Source organism: Dermochelys coriacea, chromosome 2, assembly GCF_009764565.3.
Source record: "Dermochelys coriacea isolate rDerCor1 chromosome 2, rDerCor1.pri.v4, whole genome shotgun sequence".
NCBI lineage: Eukaryota > Metazoa > Chordata > Testudines > Dermochelyidae > Dermochelys > Dermochelys coriacea.
This window is the reverse complement of record NC_050069.1, coordinates 192000382-192027747: the sequence shown is the minus strand read 5'-3', so window position 1 is coordinate 192027747 and position 27366 is coordinate 192000382. Positions and strand designations below refer to the sequence as shown.

Sequence of the window (27366 nt, the reverse complement as noted above, 5' to 3'; positions counted from 1 at the left end):
GCACCCAGACTTTCAAATGAAAAAACAATGGACCAAAGTAATATCTGCAATCTGCTCAAGGGGAAAGTGCCATAGAGATGATGGAGCTACAATGGTATGACCTCAAATAGTCAAATGAAAACCCAAGGAAAAGAATAACCAGGCTACAGCAACAGATGCGGGACCTAGGTGATCAAGACATGGGTGATCAGTATAGAATATTGCCTTGGGATAACTTATATGTGCTCTGTCTTGTGTGTTCTGCTCTGGGCTGGTGAATGAAACTTCTTTAGTCTCTGAGGGATCTGTCTGCTTTTGCTCAGCTGTAGCAGCAATATCTAGCTCCGCTTGATAAAGATCACTGCTATCTCGAGGTTCATCTACCAGTAATACAGCAGAATTGTCTGACCCTTCAGAATTGTCTGACAGAACTATCACCTTCAGAGTCTAGTCCAAGTCTGAGCTATCAGTGTTCTCAGAGTTACAGTACTAGCTCACTTGGGTTAGAGGGCAGACTGATGAAGAGAAGAAATACCAGAGAAGAATTATCATACTGCAAAACATCAGATAGCACTGCTGGAGCTTATGAGGAATGATGCGTGTGCCACTTGTCACTATTTCTGTTCCGAAGGATTTCTTGTCCCACCCCAGAAACAGCTGTTCAAACTCCTAGCTGCTAGCAAGAAAAGAATCAAATTTGAGCATTTTCATTTGGAGCTGAAATATGGAAAAATATCACAGTCAGTCAATGTGGCACAGCAGAGGTGTTCACGCAGGGAAATACTGTAGAAACTGTGTACAGAAGCATGTTTTAAAAAGAGCTCACACTCAAAAAGGTTCTGAAATGCCTGTGGAGATGCACATTGCCGTTGCTCCACACTGTCAATCTAAAGTGGAAGAGAGACAAGGTGGGGGAGGGAATATCTTTATTGGATCAACTTCTGTTGGTGGGAGAGACACACTTTCCAGCTTACACAGAGCTTTTCTTCAGGTCTGGAAGTGGAAGATGCATTTTGCCTGTAAAGAACAACAGTTAGCATGTTGGGCATTGCACTTAATGCAGCAAATAGCAGGAGGGTAGGAGGTGATGAATAGGATGGAATATATTGAAGCCAACAATAGACTCTTACCTTCCTACGTCAATCCCTAACTACTAACAGAAGCCCAACATGTATTGAAAAAGTCTGAACTGTCCAGCACTTAGGACTATATAAACTCTTCTGAAAACTACCATGATACAGTGTACTCATGAGACACTGACCCAGAGTTTTTCCAGGTTATGGCCAAGTTGTATGTAAGTGGCATACAACTGATTATGAATATTAATGAAATGTTCAGTGACTGCTTTATAAACCCTAATTGCACACTTAATAGTAAGTTATAGGCCTTTTTTCTATTTTACATAAATAAGATCTGTACTTTGTACACTTACCTTCTTCACTGCTTTTAACAGCTACATTGCTCTGGTTCTTTCTCATCTTGTAACTACACAATGATTAGTTAGCTCGTATTTGGACCTCATGTTGTCTCACAGTCACCACTGATGTGGATGCTCCCATCTGAGACAATTCGTGAGGAATATTTGGCATCTGGGGATACATCTACACAGCAATTAAAAACTCTTGGCTGGTCCATGCCAGCTGACTTGGGTTTGTTAATCTCAGGCTAAGGGGCGGTTTAATTGCAGTGTAGACTTTCAGGCTGGGGCTGGAGGCTCCAGGACCCTGTGAGGTGGGAGGGTCCCAGAGTGAACATGTGCAGTGCAAGTAAACAGCCACTTAGCCCAAGCCTCCTAGCCCAAGTGAGCTGACACAGGCTTGCCACAGGTGTTTAATTACAGGGTAGACATATGTCCCTTTTCCAACAATAACCCTTATTAATGTATCAATTTTGAAACCTATTTCCTTCTTCCCAGAGGATACAGGTTTTAACTAATTTAGAAAAGAAGTTAAAACAAAGCTGGGAGCAACAGCAGGTGAGTCTATGGGAGAACATAGCTATTGCACACAGACATGCAGAAAATCAGTAGGATGGACTGAACAGCCGTGTTGACAGTTATTAACATTATTTCCAGCTGTGCATGCATGTGCTAGTTAAGATTTACAGATGTATACTCACATAGTAAAACTGATTTCCTCCTTCCTCACCAGTTATTTGCTCAGCATAGTGTTGATAGGGCTCTCTCTTTCATGGGAGCTCAGACCAAGTTGGTTTGCAAGTCCCACATCTGTTGCTGTAGCCTGGTTATTTTTTCCTTGGGTTTTCATTTGACTATTTGAGGTCATACCATTGTAGCTCCATCATCTCTATGGCACTTTCCCCTTGAGCAGATTGCAGATGTTACTTTGGTCCATTGTTTTTTCATTTGAAAGTCTGGGTGCTTTGTGGCTCCCTTTGCTCATGCACACACTCAATTTACAAGTAACCAAATTCACAGGTTTAAATGACTTCTCCTGAACTCATCTCCATCTCCTTTTTGTGACTGTCCTTGTCTGTCATGGTATCATGAGGTCCTCTCACCACTAGAGGCGCCTCCTTCTGACTGTCCTGCGAATTAGCTCTGCCAGGCTTACGCTCTCCCTCCGGCGGTGTCTCCCCCATCCTGTCTTGGTCTGCGGCCCCCGCAGATAATTCCCAGATCTGCAGTCTCCTCTGGTCAGGTCACTAAGGTCCTCCCCTTCTGGGGAATTCACAGTTCTCCCTGACCTGCTGTCTCTACTGCCCTTGCCACTCCCAGTGGCTGGTAGGGGAACCCAGGCCTGCTCTCTACACTGGGTTCCAGCCCAGGGACCTTACAACAAGCAGCCAATGTCTCTGCATGGTTTGACCCTTGGCTGTTGCTGTTTCCCTTGGCTTCTTTCCACTCATCTGCCTTTCCTCTGCACTCCACCCTCCTAGAGTTGCCAGACTCCCAACTCTCTCCACTCAGGGACTAACTGCAGCCTACTTCCTTGCTTTCCTGTGGCCACCTTGCTGTTCGCTCAACCTAGGCTTTATATTGACTCCAGCTTGTTCCTGCCTAGCTGAGCCTCCTTCTAATTAGTGGCATGTTCCCTGGCTCCTTCTCCAGGTGCACCCCATGAAGTTAATAGGCCTGCCTGGTCACCTTTACTCCTTTCAACCCTGTACAGGGTGGACACCCCACCACACATTGCTTAAGTCCTATGAGGTCAATTCCTTACCACCACAAGGGCAGCCCTTGCTACTGCATTTAAGACTTCCTATGTGCCCTGAGTTGCGATGTTCAGTGCAAGTCCACAACTTTACTATGAGTGCTTGCTTATATGGTTTTCAAAAGGAGAGTGCAAACAACAGTTTTGCCTAGCTAGGAAATCACTGTGTCTGTCTTTCCTACAGCACCTCTGACTCCTTTGAGAGTCAGGTAATCTGTTACTGAGGTGTAACAGAAGTACGATGTCGCCAATATGCTGGTCAGACTGGCACAACCTGCAGGCTGATTATTTCTGCTGGAAAAGGAGCAGAACTTCATGCTGCCCATTATAATGTACTATCACCATCAGATGTCTTGTTAAGGAATTGCAGCCAGCAGAGTAACATATTCCTCTAAGTAGCCTCTCAGATAAGCATGCCTTCTGTGACGCATTTTGCTGTTTGCCAATGCACTGCACACTTTGGGCTTGATCCAGTGCTCATGGAAGCCAATGGAAGTACTCTCACTGACTTCAGTGGATAGTGAATCAGACCTTTGGTTTGTGCTCTATACAACTGAGTCCTAATGGCATTGTCACAATTTGTTCTTCTTCAATATGCATGGGGTACAATACAATAATACTATGCTGAGAAGAATCTGCTGTGTAGACTTTGAGGCTGTCTTCACAAGGTGTGTTCTTCCCAAATTGCACCTGACTTAAACCCGTGCAGAATGATTAGGTAGCTTCATGTTTCTTATCAGCTCAGGAACATCATTTGGTTACTCTCCACACACCACTTTACACAAGCAACACAGAATTTGGACTCCTGTCTCTCTGTTCTCAGGCACCTTTCTGACTCTGTTATCCCCCCTGCAGATTTTATTTTCTTATGTTCACCTCTTCTAGCCTCAGTATCAATCTAGTCCGCACTCTTTTTGCATGGGTACCGCTTGTTTCTAGCATGGATATTTTCTTGCATTCCATTCCTTGCACTGATCACAGTCCCTTGGGCACACAAATTGCCACAACTTAGCACATCACTAAGGCCATTATTTTTGGGAACAACATCAACTTAATCACATCCTCTGAAAGCATCAGCACCAGCCCCCAAGTTAAAGCAAATCTTCCAAATGTTGGTTCTGTGATATCAAACCTTAACAAGTTTTTAATGGTTCCGAAATATTGCTCTCAAATATTCTTCAAAACCTAATCTGAACCTGAAAAGATAAGGCACAGTCATCCTCATGTCAACCTCATAAAAAAGGATATGGGTGTGTGAAAGCCATTACATTATTTTTGACGTAACATCATTAATTTTGGACTGACTCTTAGAATTGTGTATGTAATGAGGTAATATCTTGAGCAGAAAGTCATCTGAATGAAACAAGCTGAGGGAACTATTTCCCCCAAAGATAAACCATCTCACCAACAGCAATACGTTGTGCCATATAAACCATGGAAATTAGAAAGATTCACCTGTACACCTACTTTATATTCCGGTGGTATCCTGGCTCCAAAACCAAAGGCTGGGAACATTTTATCACTGAAAACAAAATGAAAAAGGGTTTTTTTTCCACCAAGAAATGTACATTGTTCCACTAAACATTTATTCCTGCTTGAAATTTGTCCATGAAAAAGGGACAAAGCAGAAGAGCACAGAAAAGGCTGCTAGATCATGCATGTCATTTGGTCACCGTTATTTATGTTTGCAAGAATAGTCACCCTTTACTCTCACATTTAGATTCCTGTTTGTATTTCTCAGAGCATCCTGAAACACAGACATTACTAGATTCCCAACACTCTTCTCTGAGATGGACTGTTATACTCTATATTCTGACATGCTGTTTGGTTTTCTTTTCCTATTATGTCCTGTTATTTGATATGCCTACTGTAATAGGTTGCAGATCAAGGTCCTGATCCTTGAAAGATTTAAGCACATGGTTAACCTTATGCACTACGAATAGCCCCATGACTCTACTGACACTATACTGTTAGGCATATGAATACATCTTTGCTGGACAGAGTCTACAACTTCTCAAATGCTCCTGACTCTAGCAATTCCTCCCTTATTTCTACAGCTGGTGGCTGCCTGCCTTTTGCTAGTTATTGTTGCCACCTGTAATTAACTGCTAGTTATTGCTCTCTCTTTCTCTCCTTCCTGCTCCCCCATCTGGATCCAGCAGGATACCTCCATGAAACATAGCACACTGAAATGAATTTAGCACAACATCAAATTGCACTTCCCCATCACACAGCCCATCCCGAACAGAAAGAAAAATGGAGAATCCACCAAGTGAGACCAAGAGAAAAAAAACCAGAATAAATCAGTAATTATTATATTTAAGACTAATATGAATATCACTTTCACAGTGGAAACAGCACAAACTCTGTGTTGGAGAGAAAGTATAAATGGAAGAAGTTTATGACAAGAGAAATAGGAGACAGGAAGCAGAGGAGGGCAAGAAAAGAGGGGAGTAAGACAGTGTGCCGGTGAAGTGCAGAAAGAGACAGGGGAGGAGTATCAGGTAAAAAATCTAATGTTTTTGGAGATTCAGATCAACTGGAGGAGTAAAATGGTCTTGGAGCATCCCACAAGTGGGGAAGCAGATACAGAGCATGGTAAGTGTAGTCCGATTCTGTTTTCTGCCCCATGATTGAGGGTAGCATGGGTTCCTTATAGTATTTTAGATACAATCTTCATATAGGTAAGATCTGTGACAACATAGTTCTTCCAGGTAAGAAGAGACAAGATCATCCTACTCAAGATGACACAGTCTAGTGAAAGGAGGATTAAGTAATTAAGTGTGTTTGTGATTTGGGTTCACAGAACTGTTCAGGTGGGAAGTGTCTTCTGGCAACATTACAGAAGGGGAAATTTCACCTACAACAAGTTGCAGATTGAATGAGGGTTTCCACCTGTAACCTGACTGGTGTCTACTAAAATCTGTTCAAAGATTTTATTTCACATTAGACATAGGTTGGGTGATGAACTGGTATATTTAATGTCATGGTAAAATTGCTTCCAAGTGTTACAACGAGATGCCTTGTTCTTCATTCCAGTTTGATCATCTGGATGGAGATGAGAGAGATCCTGATTCAGAAGACCAGGAGACTACATGGCCATTGATTTCCTTCTCACTTCACAGAGCTCATTTGTGCAGATGCTACAGACTCCTCTTTCTCCATAGGGTATATGGAAAATGACAAACTCTGATGACATCTTGGCCCCCTTTCAGCAAAACACTTAGGCATGTGCTTAGTCTTAAGAATGCTCTTAAATCCATCCTACTCAGCAAAGCATTTACACACATGCTTAACTTTAAACAAGGGCTTAAGTCCTAATGGAGTCATTAACGCGCATGCATCAGTGCTTTGCTGACTTGGATTCAACTGCCTCTGCTTGAAGACTGCACTGAATAATCAGGAGGGCTCCCTGAGAGGCTGAATTTCTGTTACTATCTTGGGAACCTCCAAAAATGCAGAGTTTGGGGCAGAACTTTTAATTGACTCTGTGGTCAGTCCTTGCCTAGTGAATAACTCACGACTGCAGACATATTCACAGAAATATATCAGCACCCACTACAAGTGTCAGACCATTCAGTCGGGGGGCATCCTGCCTGAAAGGTGCCATGGTATTTCTGGTCAATCATTTGGGAGCAGAGCAAAATGGAAGGTTTTTCTTTTTTTTTTTTTAAAAAAAAAGCTCTCAGTCCTTGGGGACTGCCTGGCTCAAGGGATTGACAATGGGATGTGGAAATAGTCACCATGCCCAGATCAATGGTTCCTAACAATGGCTTAGCAGTAGTGAGTAAAAGTTGTTCCCACCTGAGGGCTAAACTCTTATGAATTGCTGCCTTGCTATGAAATGCACTTGCTGTTTAAATCTGGGGGAATGTAATATTGTGTCCCATACGCTATCCTATATGAATCATTTGCACGGTAATGAAACATTCATTCCAAGAGTTGTCATAACCTAAGGAGGCAGTGAAATTTTATGCCAACCATCTGCTGATTCCCTTCCCTTTGATTAAACACTACTGGAGGTGGGCAAACCCTTTATAATAGATGCAAATTAGAAGTCAGCTACCCATTAAGAGGATAAGAAATAAGAATCAAAGAGACAGCAAAATGGGACAAAAAATTTGTGTTACATCAATGATTAAACATGGTTGGTTTATCAAGTTAAACCCTATGTTGCTGTGATTGACTAGATTTTAAGACTAGAAGGGAGTATTATGATCATCTAGTCTGGCCTCCTGCATTATACAGGTCATAAAATTTCATGCTGCAATTACTGCATCAAGCCCCTAAATTTGTGATGGATCTAGAGAACACCTTTTAGAAAGAAATCTAACTTTGATTTCAGTGGTGTCCCTCTACAATAGGTATTTCAATTGTGTAAATGCTGCATATCTAGATGAAAGGGGAAATGGAATTTATCAAGATGATAAATGATTATTGCTAAAAACTTCTCTTGTCTTTTATATCTCATCACCATCTCATTTCCTTTAACCCCTTCTGCTGCAGCTTTGTGCACAATATGGAAACCCTGGGCTTGATTCTCAGCTCCATTTCTGCCTACTCTGCCCTGCTGAAATGTAGCAGGAGGAAGGCTGCCAAGGGGCTGCCGAGAGCTCCCTTGCCTGCAGAAAAATTCCTTTAGGTACAGGGGATGGGTTAGGGCTGGGGAAGGGATATGACAGAGGCCGGAGGGGCATGGCATTACACCACTGCAGCTGCTGGCAACGTAATTTAGAGCAGTCCTGCAGCTGCTCTATGTTATGTCAGGAGTTGTTTTGGCATCTGGACAGTGCAGGATGGGGTTGTCCCAAGTGTTATTGAGCCCCAAGAATACACCTCTGGCTCTCTCTCTCACAAGTCTTCTTTCAAATGTATTTATACAAAAAAGAAAAAGAAGAAATATCATTACAGCAGAGTGTTTGGGTAAGAGTGGGCTTTTTCTTTTTCATATAAAGACCGAGGGAAAAAAGGGTTATATATAGTTTTAAAATGAAGAATTATTTGTACCACAGGCCTAAATCACCACTTCTCCCACTCTTATTTCATTGAACCTCAAACTCATTAACCATAACTACATCAACCTCAGCTGTGTGTCTCAGGATTGACAAGAACCTCTGAATGCAGCTAGAGAAAAGATTGGTTTTTCATCTGTTTAAATTAATGAATAATCACCCACAGTTACAGTCCCAAGTACTGATGTCATGCCCACTACTTTTGGAGAGAAGTCTGATTTATCTGCCAAAAACATCTTTCTGGACATCTGTATGATCCCCCTTTCCTCCCTCACTTAAAAAAAAAAAGACTGATTTGTGTAATCCACCTCCTAAATTAGGAAATGAGGTCATATCCAAAGCAGGGTTCAAAGTTGCCTCTCAATTCTGAAATGATTTTGAGACCAAAGTCAGAAAAAAAGAAAAATTGATGCATTCGCAAAGTAGGAAAAAGTGTGATGTGAAGTTATTCCCCCTCCCCACAGAAAATGAAACATTTCCCTTCTAAAGTGAGTGGGTTTTTTGTTTGTTTTATTAAAGCAAGCAAAAAAGTCTGTAATGCTTTTCCACAAACAGCACAGTACATATCACAAACTCAGTGTCTATAATAGAACATATACCAGAAACATGAACCTCTTAATCACACAATATTCAAACCTTCTGAACTATTAACTTCGAGATTTTCAAGAGGTGGATAATTTAATTCTGTCCTGATGCATTGTAAGTATATATTTCTCAACTAACACCTGGCAATCTGTCCAATTGTTATTACTGTCTCTTTGGTCACTGATCTTAAAGGATATGTCTACACAGGACTTGGACTCGAGTCAGAGGAAAAGTCAAGGCTAGGTTTCAGATTCAACAGAAATGTTTTTGATAAATATAAGGTAACATACACGGAAAGGAATCATGTGATGTACTCAAACATTGTTGGGTTCTAAACTAACCATTCAGGAAAAAGACTTGAGAATCATTGTAGACAGCTCAATGAAAACATCTGCTTAATGCACAGCAGAGGTTAAAAAAACAAAAAACCAAAAGATAAGGATGTAGAGAGGACAAGATAAAAAACAATCCTGAAAATATGCTACACCTTCATCTTGAACACAGAGTTCAATTCTTGTCACTTTGTTTAAAAAAAACCCCCAGCAGAAATAGAGGGAGTTCAGAGACAGGTGACCAAAATGAGAAGAGATATTTAAATGATTTGGACTGTTTAGTTTCGACAGGAGACTAATGAAAGGAAATGAAAGCATTTTGTAAATTTGTGAATGGTACAGAGAAAGTGAACTGGGACATCCAATGAAATTAAATGGCAACACAATTAATACTTATAAAAGGAGTTATATTTTTAAACAACGCATCATTAACCTGTGGGACTCCCTTACACAAGCTATCACGGAAGCCAATAGATTAATTATTTATACGGAGAATATCCACAGTTTTATTTAACTGAATAAAACTTACAAAAGATAGAAACCCTTATGCTTCAGGGCAGGAATCAAATGCTACCTGAAGGGAGATAGGACAAAACTTCTCTGGGTAAGTCACATGAACCCTCCTCGGAAACCAGTGGTACTGGCCATTGCTCAAGACACTGGATTAGCTGGATCATTTGTTTGGTGATGCCTTCGTTCCTAAATTCATGGAAGTCACTGAGAGCTATCTGTGCTCAGTGTCTCTGAAAATCAGGCTACTTTTATTAAGTATCTAAATACAGATTTAAGTACCTAATTTTAAGGCATCCCTGTTGAGAAATTTTGCCTTTAACCTGTCTGTGTGTCATGTTATCGATCTGTAAAATGAGGCTAATAATTATCCACCTCCTTAGGTTTTTGTTGGCCTACTCTTAACAGTGAAAGTACTTTGGCCGCAATTCAGCAACTTGTGCACCTGCTAACTTGAAATACATGGATAGTTCCGTTGACTTCAACTGCTTCTAGTTAAGCATGTGCTTAGGAGACCCTCCCAGGAAAATGTGCTATTGCATTGACAGTATAGTTGCAAACTAATAACACTGTGCTGGTGGTAGGGGAGTGGGAGGCGAGAAAAGTCTAAAGATTAATTTTAGGTTTCAGGTGGCCTCTTGGCAAATGACTACATGCAGAATATATATTCTTGCTTTTCCTGATGTTGATCACATTGATATTATAAATGGACTAAAACTAGAATCTCAAATTCATAGCCCTTTGAATTTCTTGCAGAGTGTATTTGATCAGAATTCTTAAATCTAAAACTGTCTCTGTAATTTTTGTTCAGAGTCAGCGCAAACCTAGGTCGAGAATATTTTCCAATTTCTAGTTCGAAGGTGACCAAAATCAACTAATGAGACTTTCATTTTCCAATCTAGCTATAAAAAAGCCACTGAACTCACTCTGTTACAGTAAATTTTCCCATGGTAATATCAAATGTTGCTCTCACTTAAATAGACATCTCAAATTGCCAAATTAAAAGCTGGATGCCTATTACACATTTAATTTTTTTAAAAACCAGGAAAAATAGCAAAAAGGCAAAAGAGAGAATCATCATTAAACTCTATTAAAACTGTAATCTTTTATGTTTAGGGAATGACTTGGAAGAAAATGAGCTGAATTAAGTATTTTATCCCTAAACCATATGAGTGAATCATGTTCCTGAGTGTATTAAGTACTTATCTCAGAAGGTCTTGATGCCAATAAATATGGAATCACAACAGCTTACAAGGGATTTGCTGTAGCTCCAAAGAAAATACAGCAACCATTTGAAATACTTTAACATTTCCAGTTCCTTCATCACAACTGGAGTTAGGTAAATTTAGGATACCCAGGGCTGATCTGCATGATCTAACAGGGCCAAATAATGATGACCTTGGTTTGGGTCAGGTTGGGTCCAATTGCTCCATGCATGTGCAGCAGGTGGAGAGAACAAGTAGCCTCTTATGGTCCTGCACAGCAGCTGGGCACAATTGCATCCCTATGCTCCCACAGGAATGGGGAAGAGGTGGGCCATGGCTCAACACTTCCTCTCTGCCAGCCATCAATGCTGCTAGATGCAGGGCTTGTGGGTTGGAAGAGGACAAGTGGAGGAGTGTGGCAGCAAGAGCAGTCCCTCTGCACTCAGAGGGATTGTACTTTTCTCCGTGTGGGGCCAAATCACTCCCAGAGCAGGACAGTACTTTTTAAATAAAACTGAGCCCCCAGTTTTTAGTAAATCCTTGGTTAAGCAAACTTCCATTGAGGTTAATGGACCTCAGGATTTGGCCCATAATGCACGGTAGGTTTCCATGGAGCAGCGGGAATGGGTTAACATTACTTCTTGTAATATAAAAACTGCTGCAAGGACCTAAAAGTATGATAAACTAAGGCTATTGTTGCCCTGTTTGGCTGGACACAGACAAAAATTCTACATGGTCCTGTCATAAATATTCAAAATATAGACATTAACATTTATGCATCAGCTTTAGTTATAGCTATATTTGAAATACAACAAATTACAAAATGCTTCTTAGTCACCTTCAGGGAGCTGGAATCTGCTCAATAATATAAATTTATAAAATGGGGCTTCAAGAGTATGAAGGTAATGGCAGTATCCCCTACAAGGGGCATAATTAATGAATAAGGGGAATACAAATTTCCTGAAGCTAGCCACTGAACGGCATCTACTAATGAAGTATCTAACAAATCCAAATCCAAATGCAATAGCCTTAAACTTCCCCTGATAAACATGAAAAGAAGACTGAAAAAGCTCTGCAGTGCAAAAATAACAAATGAATTCTGAAATTCATAGGCTAAGCAAAAAAAAGGTGTAAATATCTATTGAAAGAAGCCTTTGTAAATGAGATGGGAAATGGGCGAAGGGAAATAAAAGGTTATGGTGATAAAATGTAAAAAGACAAGATTGTCTTGCTAGATTATAGCTAGTAAAATGGCATAATTGGAGAGGTGAGACCAAAATGGCAAGCTTCCTTGTTAGTTTATAAATAAATTGGCCGTGAGCTGACTTATACTTGCAGGTGTAAAATGACCTAATTTAGTAAACGTGTTTTGTTGAACAAATGGGACTGCATTGTTAGAAAGAGTTTGGGGGTGCTCCATGAGACCATAGAAGGGCTTACTAATCTTCCAGATTGCCAGTCAAGTGAGTTCTTAGGAGGATGTGTATGGGACTCTGTAGTTTCCAAAGGGTTAACTCTCAATTTCCCTGGAAGATCAATGGAATTGCACAGTAAACTGATACCAAACCCACACAAAGGACAGTTTCACAACCCTTCTGTCTTGGAGGCTTAGAACTCCACCTGTCTTGCAGAGGATATCCTACCCTTTGTGGTAAATTTCACTGAACAACTGTGAGAGCCTGTAAATAGGACAAGTGCAGTTTTAAAGTTCCATCACATAGGATGCAGTTCCATCACAAGCTGCATCACATAGCAAAAGCATTGCTATATATATATATATATATTGGGTTTTATCCTTTTTCATTGCATCATAATAAGCAGAGGTGGAATTACATTATTTTTAGATTTCAGAGTAGCAGCCGTGTTAGTCTGTATTCGCAAAAAGAAAAGGAGTACTTGTGGCACCTTAGAGACTAACAAATTTATTAGAGCATAAGCTTTTGTGAGCTACAGCTCACTTCATCGGATGCGTTTGGTGGAAAAAACAGAGGGGAGATTGATATACACACACAGAGAACATGAAACAATGGGTTTATCATACACACTGTAAGGAGAGTGATCACTTAAGATAAGCCATCACCAGCAGCGGGGGGGAGGGAGGGGAAGGAGGAAAACCTTTCATGGGACAAGCAAGGTAGGCTATTTCCAGCAGTTAACAAGAATATCTGAGGAACAGTGGGGGGTGGGGTGAGGGGGAGAAATAACATGGGGAAATAGTTTTACTTTGTGTAATGACTCATCCATTCCCAGTCTCTATTCAAGCCTAAATTAATTGTATCCAGTTTGCAAATTAATTCCAATTCAGCAGTCTCTCGTTGGAGTCTGTTTTTGAAGCTTTTTTGTTGAAGGATAGCCACTCTTAGGTCTGTAATCGAGTGACCAGAGAGATTGAAGTGTTCTCCAACTGGTTTTTGAATGTTATAATTCTTGACGTCTGATTTGTGTCCATTCATTCTTTTAGGTAGAGACTGTCCAGTTTGATCAATGTACATGGCAGAAGGGCATTGCTGGCACATGATGGCATATATCACATTGGTAGATGCGCAGGTGAATGAGCCTCTCATAGTGTAGCTTACGTGATTAGGCCCTATGATGGTGTCCCCTGAATAGATATGTGGACAGAGTTGGCAATGGGCTTTGTTGCAAGGATAGGTTCCTGGGTTAGTGGTTCTGTTGTGTGGTTGCTGGTGAGTATTTGCTTCAGATTGGGGGGCTGTCTGTAAGCAAGGACTGGCCTGTCTCCCAAGATCTGTGAGAGTGATGGGTCGTTCTTCAGGATAGGTTGTAGATCCTTGATGATGCGTTGGAGAGGTTTTAGTTGGGGGCTGAAGGTGATGGCTAGTAGCGTTCTGTTATTTTCTTTGTTGGGTCTGTCCTGTAGTAGGTGACTTCTGGCTCTGTCAATCAGTTTCTTCACTTCAGCAGGTGGGTATTGCAGTTGTAGGAACGCATGATAGAGATCTTGTAGGTGTTTGTCTCTGTCTGAGGGATTGGAGCAAATGTGGTTATATCGTAGAGCTTGGCTGTAGACAATGGATCGTGTGGTATGATCTAGATGAAAGCTAGAGGCATGTAGGTAGGAATAGCGGTCAGTAGGTTTCCGATATAGGGTGGTGTTTATGTGACCATCGCTTATTAGCACCGTAGTGTCCAGGAAGTGGATCTCTTGTGTGGACTGGTCCAGGCTGAGGTTGATGGTGGGATGGAAATTGTTGAATACATGGTGAAATTCCTCAAGGGCTTCTTTTCCATGGGTCCAGATGATGAAGATATCATCAATGTAGCGCAAGTAGAGTAGGGGCATTAGGGGACAAGAGCTGAGGAAGCGTTCTAAGTCAGCCATAAAAATGTTGGCATATTGTGGGGCCATGCAGGTATCCATCGCAGTGCCGCTGATTTGAAGGTATACATTGTCCCCAAATGTGAAATAGTTATGGGTGGGGACAAAGTCCAGCCACCAGGTTAGCCGTGACATTATCGGGGATACTGTTCCTGACGGCTTGTAGTCCATCTTTGTGTGGAATGTTGGTGTAGAGGCTTCTACATCCATAGTGGCTAGGATGGTGTTTTTAGGAAGATCACCAATGGACTGTAGTTTCCTCAGGAAGTCAGTGGTGTCTCGAAGATAGCTGGGAGTGCTGGTAACGTAGGGCCTGAGGAGGGAGTCTACATAGCCAGACAATCCTGCTGTCAGGGTGCCAATGCCTGAGATGATGGGGCGTCCAGGATTTCCAGGTTTATGGATCTTGGGTAGCAGATAGAATACCCCAGGTCGGGGTTCTAGGAGTGTGTCTGTGCGGATTTGTTCTTGTGCTTTTTCAGGGAGTTTCTTGAGCAAATGCTGTAGTTTCTTTTGGTAACTCTCAGTGGGATCAGAGGGTAATGGCTTGTAGAAAGTGGTGTTGGAGAGCTGCCTAGTAGCCTCTTGTTCATACTCCGACCTATTCATGATGACGACAGCACCTCCTGTGTCAGCCTTTTTGATTATGATGTCAGAGTTGTTTCTGAGGCTGTGGATGGCATTGTGTTCTGCATGGCTGAGGTTATGGGGCAAGCGATGCTGCTTTTCCACAATTTCAGCTCGTGCGCGTCGGCGGAAGCACTCTATGTAGAAGTCCATGCTGCTGTTTCAACCTTCAGGAGGAGTCCACCCAGAATCCTTCTTTTTGTAGTGTTGGTAGGAAGGTCTCTGTGGGTTAATATGTTGGTCAGAGGTATGTTGGAAATATTTCTTGAGTTGGAGACTTCAAAAATAGGATTCTAGGTCACCACAGAACTGTATCATGTTCATGGGGGTGCTGGGGCAAAAGAAGAGGCCCCGAGATAGGACAGATTCTTCTGCTTGGCTAAGAGTATAGTTGAATTGGAATTAATTTGCAAACTGGATACAATTAACTTAGGCTTGAATAGAGACTGGGAATGGATGAGTCATTACACAAAGTAAAACTATTTCCCCATTTTATTTCTCTCCCCCACCCCACCCCCCACTGTTCCTCAGATATTCTTGTTAACTGCTGGAAATAGCCTACCTTGCTTGTCACCATGAAAGGTTTTCCTCCTCCCCCCCTCCACTGCTGGTGATGGCTTATCTTAAGTGATCACTCTCCTTACAGTAAAAAGAAAAGGAGTACTTGTGGCACCTTAGAGACTAACAAATTTATTAGAGCATAAGCTTTCGTGAGCTACAGCTCACTTCATCGTGAGCTGTAGCTCACGAAAGCTTATGCTCTAATAACTTTGTTAGTCTCTAAGGTGCCACAAGTACTCCTTTTCTTTTTGCGAATACAGACTAACACGGCTGCTACTCTGAAACCTCTCCTTACAGTGTGTATGATAAACCCATTGTTTCAAGTTCTCTGTGTGTGTATATCAATCTCCCCTCTGTTTTTTCTACCAAATGCATCCGATGAAGTGAGCTGTAGCTCACGAAAGCTTATGCTCTAATAAATTTGTTAGTCTTTAAGGTGCCACAAGTACTCCTTTTATTATTTTTAGAGTTTCAGTGATGTGAGTGACATGATATGACTTTTCCCTACAATGTTTTTCAGTCATTTTAATTTTGTTTTCTACCATAACTAAAGAGATGGAAAATTCATTGTGTCTGGGAGCTAGGGAAAGTAGGAGCATATTTAGGCATATATATATATATGTGCAAGAGATATTTTTAATTTGCTCCTGTAAGGGAATGAATTTTCTAGGATGACCAGAAGAGAAGTATTTGTAGTGACCCTTCTGTGACCCAAGAGAACCAAATTCTCTGCTGGTGTAATTCAACTGAAATCAAAGTGACATTCAAATTGAAGAAAATAATAAAAACAGATACAGCAAAATCAGAAATAAAACATGTTGATAATTAGGTATTCAACTAGATGCCCTATACAATATCTAGGAAAAAATTGCCAAAAAACCGCCCTCCCCTGAGCTATTGATTTGGAATCCAAAATCAAGGTAATTTTACAAGGTATTTGCATGTTGCTGAAGTCAAATTCTCACCATAGAACTCCTGAATCAGCCACATTTATGATACTCAGGGCATATATTTATTTCAGGACACTTCAGAGACATTTTCCCTGGCTTCATCATTTCAGTCAAACAAAAGCCAGCAATCAATGAGAGCGGTGTCCATATGAACAAAACTCAGACTACTACTCAGAGGTCTGTGGGATGGAATACTGCATCTTCCTATGGCAAATGTAAGCTTTAAAGGGACAACCAGCACTTTCAGTTATACCTGTGTAACCCCACTGACTCCAAAGAGGTGATAAAGATGTGACTAAGCAGGCAATTTGGCCCCACAGTCTTTCTGTTATGCTATTCTTTGACAAAAGGTGTCCACTCTTGTTACAGTAAGTCATTAAACTTGCATGTGAAGTATTGGAAAATTGTTTTCCTCTGTGAACTGATGGGTTTCCAACCAGGACAAATATGCAGCTCAGCTAAATGTTAGTATAACTGAGGGGAGCTACAGGGCAGATTATAATACAAATAACTAGTTATATACTTGGAAGATGCAGAGAAGAAATTCACTAGTCTGAAAGCTCCATATAAGTTGTAAATAGGAACATGAGGATGATCTACTAGATCATTATGTTTGTCCCTTGCTGGTGGAAGATGCATCAGACACAAAGCTGATGCCACACTTATTCTTAGCCAAAATGTCAAAAAGAACCGCCACCCATAAAGATTTATAAAATTACCTAGTTTCCACAGTAGATGTATCGGGCTATCTGTGGTACACTATTTTCTACTGCATGTGTGAGTTATAAAGATCTGCTCTTCAGGTCACTTTCTTTGGAGGGAATCACCACTAGATAAATTACATCTACTATTATTTATTCGTTTACGATGACAGAGAGCTAAGAATCGCACAAGACAAAGTTCTAGCCCTGAGGAGAATAGGCTGACTAGATAGATAACACAGACCAAATTGGAGACCCCAGAGGCAGTTTCTCTCTTAGAGCAACACTTCTATTGTTTTGTCCATGGAGAAAGCAGTACATTTTGTTGACATGAGCTAGCATTTGTGAATTTTGAAGAAGTGAATCTGAGGAGGAATTTCAAGGAGACCAGCATTGATCGGGGTGAAGCTGAGAGCAGTAAGAAATGAGAGCAGAGACATGGGCAGGAGTGGAGTTGAATATGTACCAGAGAAACCATTACAAAGTCAATCTTTACCAACTTTGACCACACAATTATCATCGAGATTTCTTGTTCTAATTACAGAGATACACTGTCATGATGGTAGCCAATAAAGGCTTTGTAATGGTGATCACTCTAAATATGTGCATGAGTGTGCATGCACAGTATGTGATGGCCAAGGTCCTGAGGATCTAGTCCAAGGATGATTTAATATAGTACCTAGTATATAATCCAATGACTATTTAAAAATACCATCTGTCCCAATTCAGCTTCTGACCCTGACTCACCATAGCACTTCAGCAGATGCTTAAGTCCAATTAAAGCCAAATGCTTAACTCTAAGCATGTGCTAAGGATTTTGTTTAACTGGGGAGTGTAAGAGTATTGTTTTTATACTTCTTTGTTCACTTTCCTGGGATGTAAGTGGTGCAATACATGCTTCAAGAAGTATGAAAATATTCTTTTTCCCAATGGTTTCTAACCTTATTTAGATAGTTTGATGATCTTTTCTGCTTACTAACCTCCAGAAAGGCTGCCTCTGTAATTAAAGTGATAAACAGATATGTTCAATAATTAACAATATTTTTATTTATTGAGCTGCATGGGTAGATTAATTTTTAACATAGTTTTAAGTAGTGAATTTATGAAAAAGTAAGTGTTGCATTCAGTGAAAACTTACTAATTAAAAGCAACACCCTTTGGCCACAGATTTAAATAATTAGTATTATATTAACATTACAACCAAAGCCAACTTCTGCTCTCCTCCTTGTCTCTGACATAATTCTTTTAACATATATTCTTCAGATGACTACAAAAAAGGTATTCATTGTATTTCTTCATCCTCAGTGCAGGTACAAAATAGCTATAGAATGAGCTCTATCTGTTGCTTTTAAGATATTGGGATGGGAATAGGTTCTGATTAAAAACTAGATCTTATGAACTAAGCATAAAAACTTTATTTCCCTCCTGAAGGCAGAGCACTTAAGCACGTGCTTAGCTTCATGAATGGAACGCCAGTGGAACTTGCTTAACTTGTATTAAGGTTGCATCTATGACAAAAGGCAAGGTGCCCTTGGGGAAAAGGGGTGGGCTGGTTCTAGATCTGAGAAGTTTCATTTTTAGTGTAGTCCATCAGAATAGTTGAGTTTGAGTCAGCCAGGCATAAAATATTGAGGCAATAATGATTATTATTTTAAATTAATAACAGAACATAATCAATAAGAATTATTATATACTGAGCACCTAAAATGTTCTGCAAGTATGAGAAGCTAATGTCAAAACTCACCACAACTGCAATGGGAGCATGATCAAACCCTAAAGGGTTTTCAAATCTTTTATTAAAGTTGGCCAAGATATTGGATTTGTAAAGGGGTTTTGGATTTTCACTATAAACATTTTGCACTGCTCTAAGCATACATTATTCCTGCACTTAGCCGGAATTATTTACTCTTTGCTCATTAGTAGCCATTAGGGAGGTGGTTAGACACCTGTATTTTACAATTTGGTACTTTAGTATTCAGGAACAATATGGGGATTTAGAATTAAGGAGGTTATTTGCATAAATGAAAACACGATGTTGGTATCTGGGGACAGATATAATCCTGCTTCCATATGTTTCAAGGGCGACTTGCAATGTAAAAATAGAAGATTATTTCTGAAGGTGAACAAGCAGAGAAATATAAACTAAAAATAATTTTGTATCAACTTTTGAAATTTCAAACTTTTAGAATGAGTAAAGTGGATACTGTGTACTATGAAATACTTTACAAAACTATGGGAGTGAGAACACAATAGAATGGTAGCAGCATAGTCAGAATGAGATGTCCCATGATTTTGTGATATGACAAATATTTTTTAAAAATTGTAAATACATTTACGTTTCATCTTTTTTAAAGTTATAAATGTTAATTTGATTATATGGAATCTGATTCTCCTTTACACTAAGGCCCCTTCATATTCCTCTGGTAGTGTAGTGGGGCCTGAAAGTGAGTATAAATGTAAAATTTTGTGTAAAAATTAGTCATAAAAAGAATCTAGGACCATATTGACTAGTCTGATATTGTATGTTGTATCCACTACTAAGAATAAAGGTTCCAGTTCAGCAAAGCCTGTTAAGCATATGCTTAACTCCATCCCTATTTAGCTAAGCACTTAGGTATATGTTTCCGTCTGATTGATGTACCTGGGGTTTATGCATGAGCTCACATATTTTGTTGAATCAGGGAAGAGAATCAAAAATAAATATTTAATTTAAAATAGAGAATTTGATTAAGGGGGACAAGAGATTAGAAATGCAATTTATAAGCAGCAAAATACAAATTTCAACATTTCAAACACAGGACCAGATTTCAAATCCAATCCACTTCTTTTGCTCCACACTTGCTATAATTAAAAAAACTATACTAATATGGAATCATTTACAAAATTTTTCATAATTCAGCTCTGTAGATAGAGCAGAATTTTAAACAATGTAGCTTTATTTAAGACTGTATGAACAGGCTCTTTACAACCAGATTCCAATACACATCTTCCCCTTACAGAGACAGTCATCTCTGTGTAATGATGAAGTGACACACATGGTTGTTTGGTCATTTTCCAACACTGTCTTTGGGAAAACAAATCATTGAGGCCACCAGGCCAGACATTTTAATATATTATATGCTTCTGGAGATATACTGTATTGCTCTGACTTATGCTATGACCTTCAAAGAGAGAAGCTCTAAAACACCATGAGGGATACATCTATTATATTATTGCACTGTTATGTGTTAACCAGACATGCTAGCTAGAGTTGTTAATATAACAAAAGCACAACAGAGCTGGGCCAATCCTGAAGAAGAGTATCTGTTTGAATTATACACTACATATGGCTGATGGGAAATGGTTTTCCCATCCCACGAGACTTTTCAAGGTATAAAAAATTTTCCCTATCCAAATTGGGACAAATTTTCAAATTGGGACAAAAAATAAAAAAATCTTGAAAATTTTCCTGAACTGACAAATTGAAAAAAGTATCACAACATTGTATCAAAACACTTATTTGATGATTATGAAATGTTTCATTCAAATTTTGACTTTTTTCCTTTTCATCTTTTTTTTTAGTATAAATTAACTAAAACTTTGAAACACAGATTTTCTTGAACCAAAAAAAAAAAAAAGGAAACTTTGTTTCAAAAATGTCAAAACAGGAAATTTTCGACAATTTCAAATTCAAATTTCAATTTCAAAACCTTTTTTCAACATTTTTTCAAGTCAGGAAATTCATCAACACCAACTTTTTCCCACAGAGAATTTCAGTTTTGACAAATTGGCATTTTTTCATGAAAAAACATTTAGTTGAAAATTTTCCAAACCCGCTCTCTTACAAACACTGATTCACTTTGTTCACAAATATATTTGCAGAAAAAGATGTTGGGAACTGTTTTGCAAATATGTATTTATATGAGTATATCTAATCCATTTATCTAGGTTCCTATTTGGTGCTCATCACAGTGGCATCTAAGCACTGGTTATATGTGTTAGGTATCAAGGAGATGTTTCCCATTATGAATAGAGAGCAGCTGCATGGTCCAAGGAGATGCAAAGTGATGGAGGGCCAGATGCCACAGACAGGATATAGTGAGCTTTCTGTTTGTTTGTTTTTTTGAGCTAGGGTTTTACCTGTATAGGGCCCCAGAGCAAAGCTAAGACTTTCAAAGTGATGAGTGATTTTGCCTCTCAATATTTGGGTGCCCAACTTGAGACACCTTAAAGGGGCCTGATTTCCAAAAATGTTCAGTATCCACCTTCTGAAACATAGATCCCCTTAAGATTTCTCAAGTTGGGGACTTCTAAGATTGAGGCAGCCAAAATCATTTGTCACTGTTGACAATCTTGGTTCAAGTTTTTACTAGTGTTAGATTAAAAAAAACCTGTTATAGCGGCACAAAGTGGAAGTTGGAATTTGATCTGCTTCGTGATATCAGTTACATTATTCCTAGAATATTTATGTTTGGTGGTGATCTAGGATGCAGAATAGAGCTTGACTTTCAGAATCTTGAAAGGGCTTGCAATACTGCTAGTTAGAAAGTCCTTGTTTTGACCTGTAAACCTAGGAAATTGGATTCTGAAATCATTGAGGGAGAACAAGCATGGAACACCACAATGTGTTTGTTTCTTTTTTTGTTTTGAACAGTCACTTTTGTGACCATAACCACAGATGACTGATTTTTTTTTAATGCATTAAGCATTTCCATAGCCAGAGAATGAAGTCTCTCTATTTCATTTGTCTCACTGGCCAGACACATTAGGAAAAAATAATTAATGGACTTGGCCAATTTTAACATGACTCAATTATAACAATAGTTCTCCCAGGGAAGAAAGGCCTTTGAAAATTTTCAAGTGAAAATATAGTTGTATTTTATTGCTTTTGTATACCCATCTTTAACTTTCTAATGGGTCATTTTCACTAACAGTTTATCTTAAAGCAACATTTCCTCCATGGAGCTGTAGACTTCTTTCACCTGATAGCTTGATTGATAATATTTAATGTGACTCTCTTTGATTCCAGTAATTTTTTGAATACTTTTTAGAGTCTGATTTTTATTCTAATGAAGGCTGCTCTTTCATATTGTATAAACTACCCAGTACTATTTTTTCTTAGCCATTAATTATATCACCTATATACTTCACCTTTTCCTCCCCTTATGACAATTACAAATGATAACATGACTTGAAGCAATTACTGCCAAAAAAATAAGAATTCTACACAAGTGAATGGCTATTTGATCATATTAGGTTATTTCTGTAACACTGTTTCAGGGACATCTGAAGCATATAGGTAAATGGGCTTTTGGATGAACAGGGAATACTTCAGAGCATTAGGGGATGTAACCACAACACTTAATTGAAAGTTTTAATTACTCAGAGGTCTGTTATACTGGGCTGACCTGTACAGAAGTCAAAGTTACAAGAAGATCTGATTGTGATATCAACCAAGCTGACCACAGCATATAAGACAGTTTTGCCACTTGTTAATTATTGGTGCAATGACATCCAATTGCCCCAGGCTTTCCACTAAACTACAAAGTGATTATAGTTTTTCTAATAATTAAGGGGTTGTAAATAATATCCATACCTTGCCAAGGTCTTTACACACCCAAAAAAGGATTTTTTGTTAAATATTAGGCACAAGAAGCACTTCAGTGAATACTGAGTCACTTGTGCTATTTGAATACAAGAAGGGAAATGTACAAATGACCAGAACTATGCAAAACTCAGTGGTTTCGGTGAACATTTTCTGTTTCATTTCACAACACCTGAGATCTGTTAGGCCAAAGGCCTGTACTCTAACTTGACCAAAGTAACAAAAATTCAACTCAGCCTGTTACATAAAATTGTTTATAAAAGTCAGCAAAGACAGACAGACTGGACTAATTCAATCAAAAAGGTTTACTGAAACAGCCGAAGGACTGTGGTGAAATCATGTCTGTTACACCAGAGGAGCCCAAGACTGGAAATTAATGGACCAAAATTAGTGTGTTGGAAAGTAGGCATCATGGTGAATAAAATAATAAGAGCATCTGATGCACTATTCCAACTATCTCCTGCTTTTGGGATCCTTAAAAAAGACTTGGTTGGGGATCAAATGGAGAATGGATTCCTGGGAGATTCCAGGAGGGAAGGCAGACAGGCCTCTGACTCTCTGTAGAGACCTTGTACTTTGCTTGTGAGCCATGAGGATCATCATACTATCATGACATCCAGACCTCAACACACCATCTGACCCTTCTGTACCTGCAAGGACTCCAGCCTGATACACATGAGATATGTGTGCTCTGTCTTCCTTCCCATATCTGTTCATTTCTGTCCTTCACTTTCTTCCCCCTGTCCAATCTCTCTCTCTCTGCTTTTCACCTAAGTTTGAGGTTTTTTGGAGGGCTTTTTTGCATATTTTTGCACATGAAATTTAATAGTGAAGATGCTCACAGTCCCCTGCTGAAGGAATAGTTCAAAGACATTAAGGGAGAAATAATTCAAGGCTGCAGTTCAACACAGTGCTACACCTGCCATAATAAGCTTATGTTGGAATATGAAGATTATTCTGTGAACGGGCTGGTTTTTTACTTTTTAAAATATAATATTTTCTTGTTTAGAAAATTATTATTGTAATTCAGAAAGTGCTCACAGCATGCTGGATGAAATACAAGAAGGTACAAAGAAAAAATCCTTTCTAGAGCTTGTCAAAATTTTTCCAGTGGAACAGTTGCTTTTGGAAAGATTCATTGTATAAAATCACTTTATACAGCCACACACACACACACACACACACACACACACACACACACAGAAATACTTAAAGGGTTTTTCTGGGGGTAATTTAGATTACTAATGGCCAATCTATTTGACAGAGGCAGGAGAGCTATTTGAAATCAACAGGGGTGCACAACTTTCTCAGAGGGTCAAGTAGTCAGATACACATTCACAAGCATGTCAGGAAAGGTACCTACATTGCATATATAAAACAGTCATGCAGGTGTAAAAAGGACTACCATGCTCCCAAATATGTAATTCAGCATGTAGAAGTAGACAGGGAAGACATTTCCTGTACACACCAATGATATATGATAAAGACAGATGCTCTCTGTTAAATATACAGAAACACTAGTTTAAAATGAATGAAAATGTGTCGATGTATTTGTAGATTGAAACTTTTTTTACCCATAAGGATTCCTGTACGTGACTAACATTAAATTATTGCAGCCAACAGCATTAAGTCTTCAGTTCCATACTGTTAAAACACCTTCTAGAGACAATTCTATTAGCAAACATGGTTATTTACCTGTCATAGTCTTGGCAAATCTCCCCAACAGCAACCAATGCCTTCAAGTACTCATTAGGCTGATACGGATGGATGTAGTGCAGAGAGCAGCTGTTCCTGGGATCTCCATTTGATGCTGTGAAATCTATAGCTACCTAGAAAAGAAAAGAAACAGTTGCTCTGTGCAGATGTTACAGTGCATAGGTATCTCCAGATCGGCCACATTTCTTTATCATATGCAGTGGCTGGATACCACTGTTTTAAAACAAAAATGAAACCAATTAATCAATTCTGCAATTCCATTCCATTTTTAGCACTGTCACATGCAGTGTAGAAATCAGCATAAAGAGTATCATTAGACTAAACATTCTATATCACAATTTATTTTTCTAGCTAAGAAATGATATGTGATGTGCATACCTGTAATGCATTTGTTTAGGTTGTATATGTAAGTATAATACTGTTCTTTCCTGTATTAGAATGCTTGTTTTCTGGCTAACCCTTCAAAGGAAGTTATAAAATAAATTCAACCAAATCAAAACTATTATTATATCTATAAGTATATCTAAAGTAATTGATAATGTTATGATATATGTCTGAAACTATGTAAGTGGAAAAACAATGAATTACATAATTATTCCATTTAGGGAATGATATTCTAATATAAACCGATCTAATTAATTAGCTCAAAGTTCTCTGAGTTTAAATAAATTCTTTCCAGTCAGGTGATTCCCAGTCTATAAATCTGTCTCTAGTATAAAATCTGTATAGAGTCAAAATCCCTAAACCAAAAAATTCCAAACCGGGTCAAATTCCTTTCTTCATTTCTTTGTTACTGCTTATTGTTATTATTATAATAATCAAAAGTCTAACTAGCCCTTGTACAGTGATTTTCATCTTCAAAGCATTTCATAATCATTAACTTAATTAACCCTCTCCATTTTGCAGATGGCAGAAAGCTTAAGGGTTGGTTCCAAGGCAAAAACAAAAATCAAGTCAAGCACAGATTATTATGCTGAATGCGCTCACTGTGGGTTGCGGGAGGCATCCAGCACTGAATTAAGTTTTAATTAATCTTTTAAAAATTCTGTTTTTCCTTTTTGAAATTCTCTTTGTACTTCCTGGATTCTAATGACATTCCAAATGAATCATTCTGTGACATCACAATCATAGACAACATGAGCTGGAATGACATTTCTGACATATGCAATGTTGCATTCTGGGATCTCTTCAGTGAACCAATAGAAACCAAAGGATTTCACAGAGGGAAATAACATTTTTTAACAACCCTATAGTTAGAGGTATTTTCTGCTTCCCTTATCCCAAAAAACCTGGTAAGCGGTGGTATTCAGCAGAGAAGTCTACACTTAACTCAGTTTTGCTTTGCAATTCACCTTTAAGCGACTTGCCCGATGTGACAAAGGGAGTTGTGTCATACTTGGAACTAGAACCCAGAAACTCCTGGCTTCCAGTCCTGTGCTCAGACCACTAGATGATATTTCCCTTTAGCAACATGTAGCTCCCCTGAAGAGCTCTATCACAGGCAAAATTCTGTGTCTAAGGGTGGATTTTCAAAGGGCCTAAGTGATTTGGTAGCACAAGTCAAAGGGACTAACTTTAGGCTCCTAGTTTTGAAAATGTTGGCCTCTGTCTTGATTTTTAATATAGGAATTTTTAACTTGTAGAAATTTTGGCAGAGATTTTCAAAGACGACAAGAGCTTTTGATGCCCAGTTTTCATTAATTTTAATGGCTTTGAGGCATCCAAATCTACAGCTTTGAAAATCTCAGTCTTTGTCATTAAAAGTTGTGAGAGCCAATCAGAACTTTTAATCCTCACACCACTGATGCTGAGTTTCCACTCTGTGATCTAGAATGTTGTTTGCAGATTCTGTTTCATGTTCGATATCTCCTCCTCTTTAAATCTTGAAGAACTGGCCCCTTGATATCTGACTGGAAGAACATATGTTTTGTCACGCTACCAATCAGTGCTTTGTTTGATCAGCCTGGGAACATCTCTGTTGCCTTGACCAACTGCAGTCACCTCTATGACTGACACATCTATTAGGAGAAATGAATATAATTTAGGTGGGAAACAGGATTACCTTTCAGCCCCACTTCCCTATATAAACCTATGCAGCTGTCCTGCCAGAGATTTTGTTTGTCCTGATTTTTTCCCTACAGGTTTCCCCTTGTGAACTAAGTTAATAAAGAGAAAATTCACCACTTTTTACCTTATATGCATAACATTTTTCACTTATACCATCAAGAATCAAGCTGCCAGCTAGTCACACCTTTGAATAATGATCCTATTAAAATCTTCAGTGCCACAGCTATTGGAGATTAGGCTGTTGACAACCAGTTGATAAGCACAACAAGAATAATAGCAGGAGATACGCTCAGAACATTTTGAGCAGCTGTTCACATTGTACACACTGAGCCAGATTCTCAGCTAGTGTAAACTGGCATACTTCCATTGAAGTCAGTGGAGCTATCCTGGTTTATGCCAACTTAAGGTCAGACCCATTGAAAGAAAAAGTGAAAACAGAAAAAGTGGGGGAAGGAGGAAGAGCCCTTACAAACCAGGACATGAATTTATGGTCTTGTTTTCACAGAACAGAAAGTTTTAAAAAATTATATTTAGAAATGTTGAAACTTTTTGACAGAAAATTCCCAACCAGCTCTAGGTTCTCCACCCAAAATCATTCTCCACTGAAAACCAGGGCTTGTTATACCTTGGAAGGAAGTAGGTATGAAAGGGAGTAGAGACTATTAGATCTTTTGCTTAATCTTACCAGTGTCCATACATGGACTCTGCTCACATTTGTATGAATCCCAACAACCTTGTGTTCCTTGCAAAATATGCTAGATCAAGGCCTCTGGGCCAATATTTTCAAAAGCATGTGTCTAAAAATAGGAGTCTGATTCATATTTAGGCACCTAAATCGGTGGTCTGATTTTCAAAAATGCTAAGCACCTAGCAGCTCCCAGCAGCTGATTTTCAAAGATGACAAGGCATCTGCTTTTGAAAATCTTGGCCTATGTATGCATATGATTATTTAGTAAAACATTTATATTTTCTCTGAAATAAAATTAACTTAAAGATTTTGCATAGATTACAAAAAAATGATTGC

General features: G+C 39.1%; 1 protein-coding gene across 5 annotated transcripts in view; it reads right to left on the bottom strand.

Annotated features, from left to right (window-relative positions):
* CPNE4 (copine 4) overlaps positions 1-27366 on the bottom strand; it is a 357681-nt gene that overhangs the window by 24344 nt on the left and 305971 nt on the right. For 3 of the 5 annotated variants that reach the window (XM_038392284.2, XM_038392285.1, XM_038392286.1), the window contains exons 11-12: positions 24255-24388; positions 4620-4674 (exon numbers count right to left, since the gene is read on the bottom strand). In XM_038392284.2, coding sequence (XP_038248212.1) covers positions 4620-4674; positions 24255-24388 — 189 coding nt within the window. Of the gene's footprint in view, positions 1-4607; positions 4675-24254; positions 24389-27366 lie in introns of all 5 variants that reach the window. The other 2 variants (XM_043508935.1, XM_043508936.1) reach the window with 1 other exon arrangement.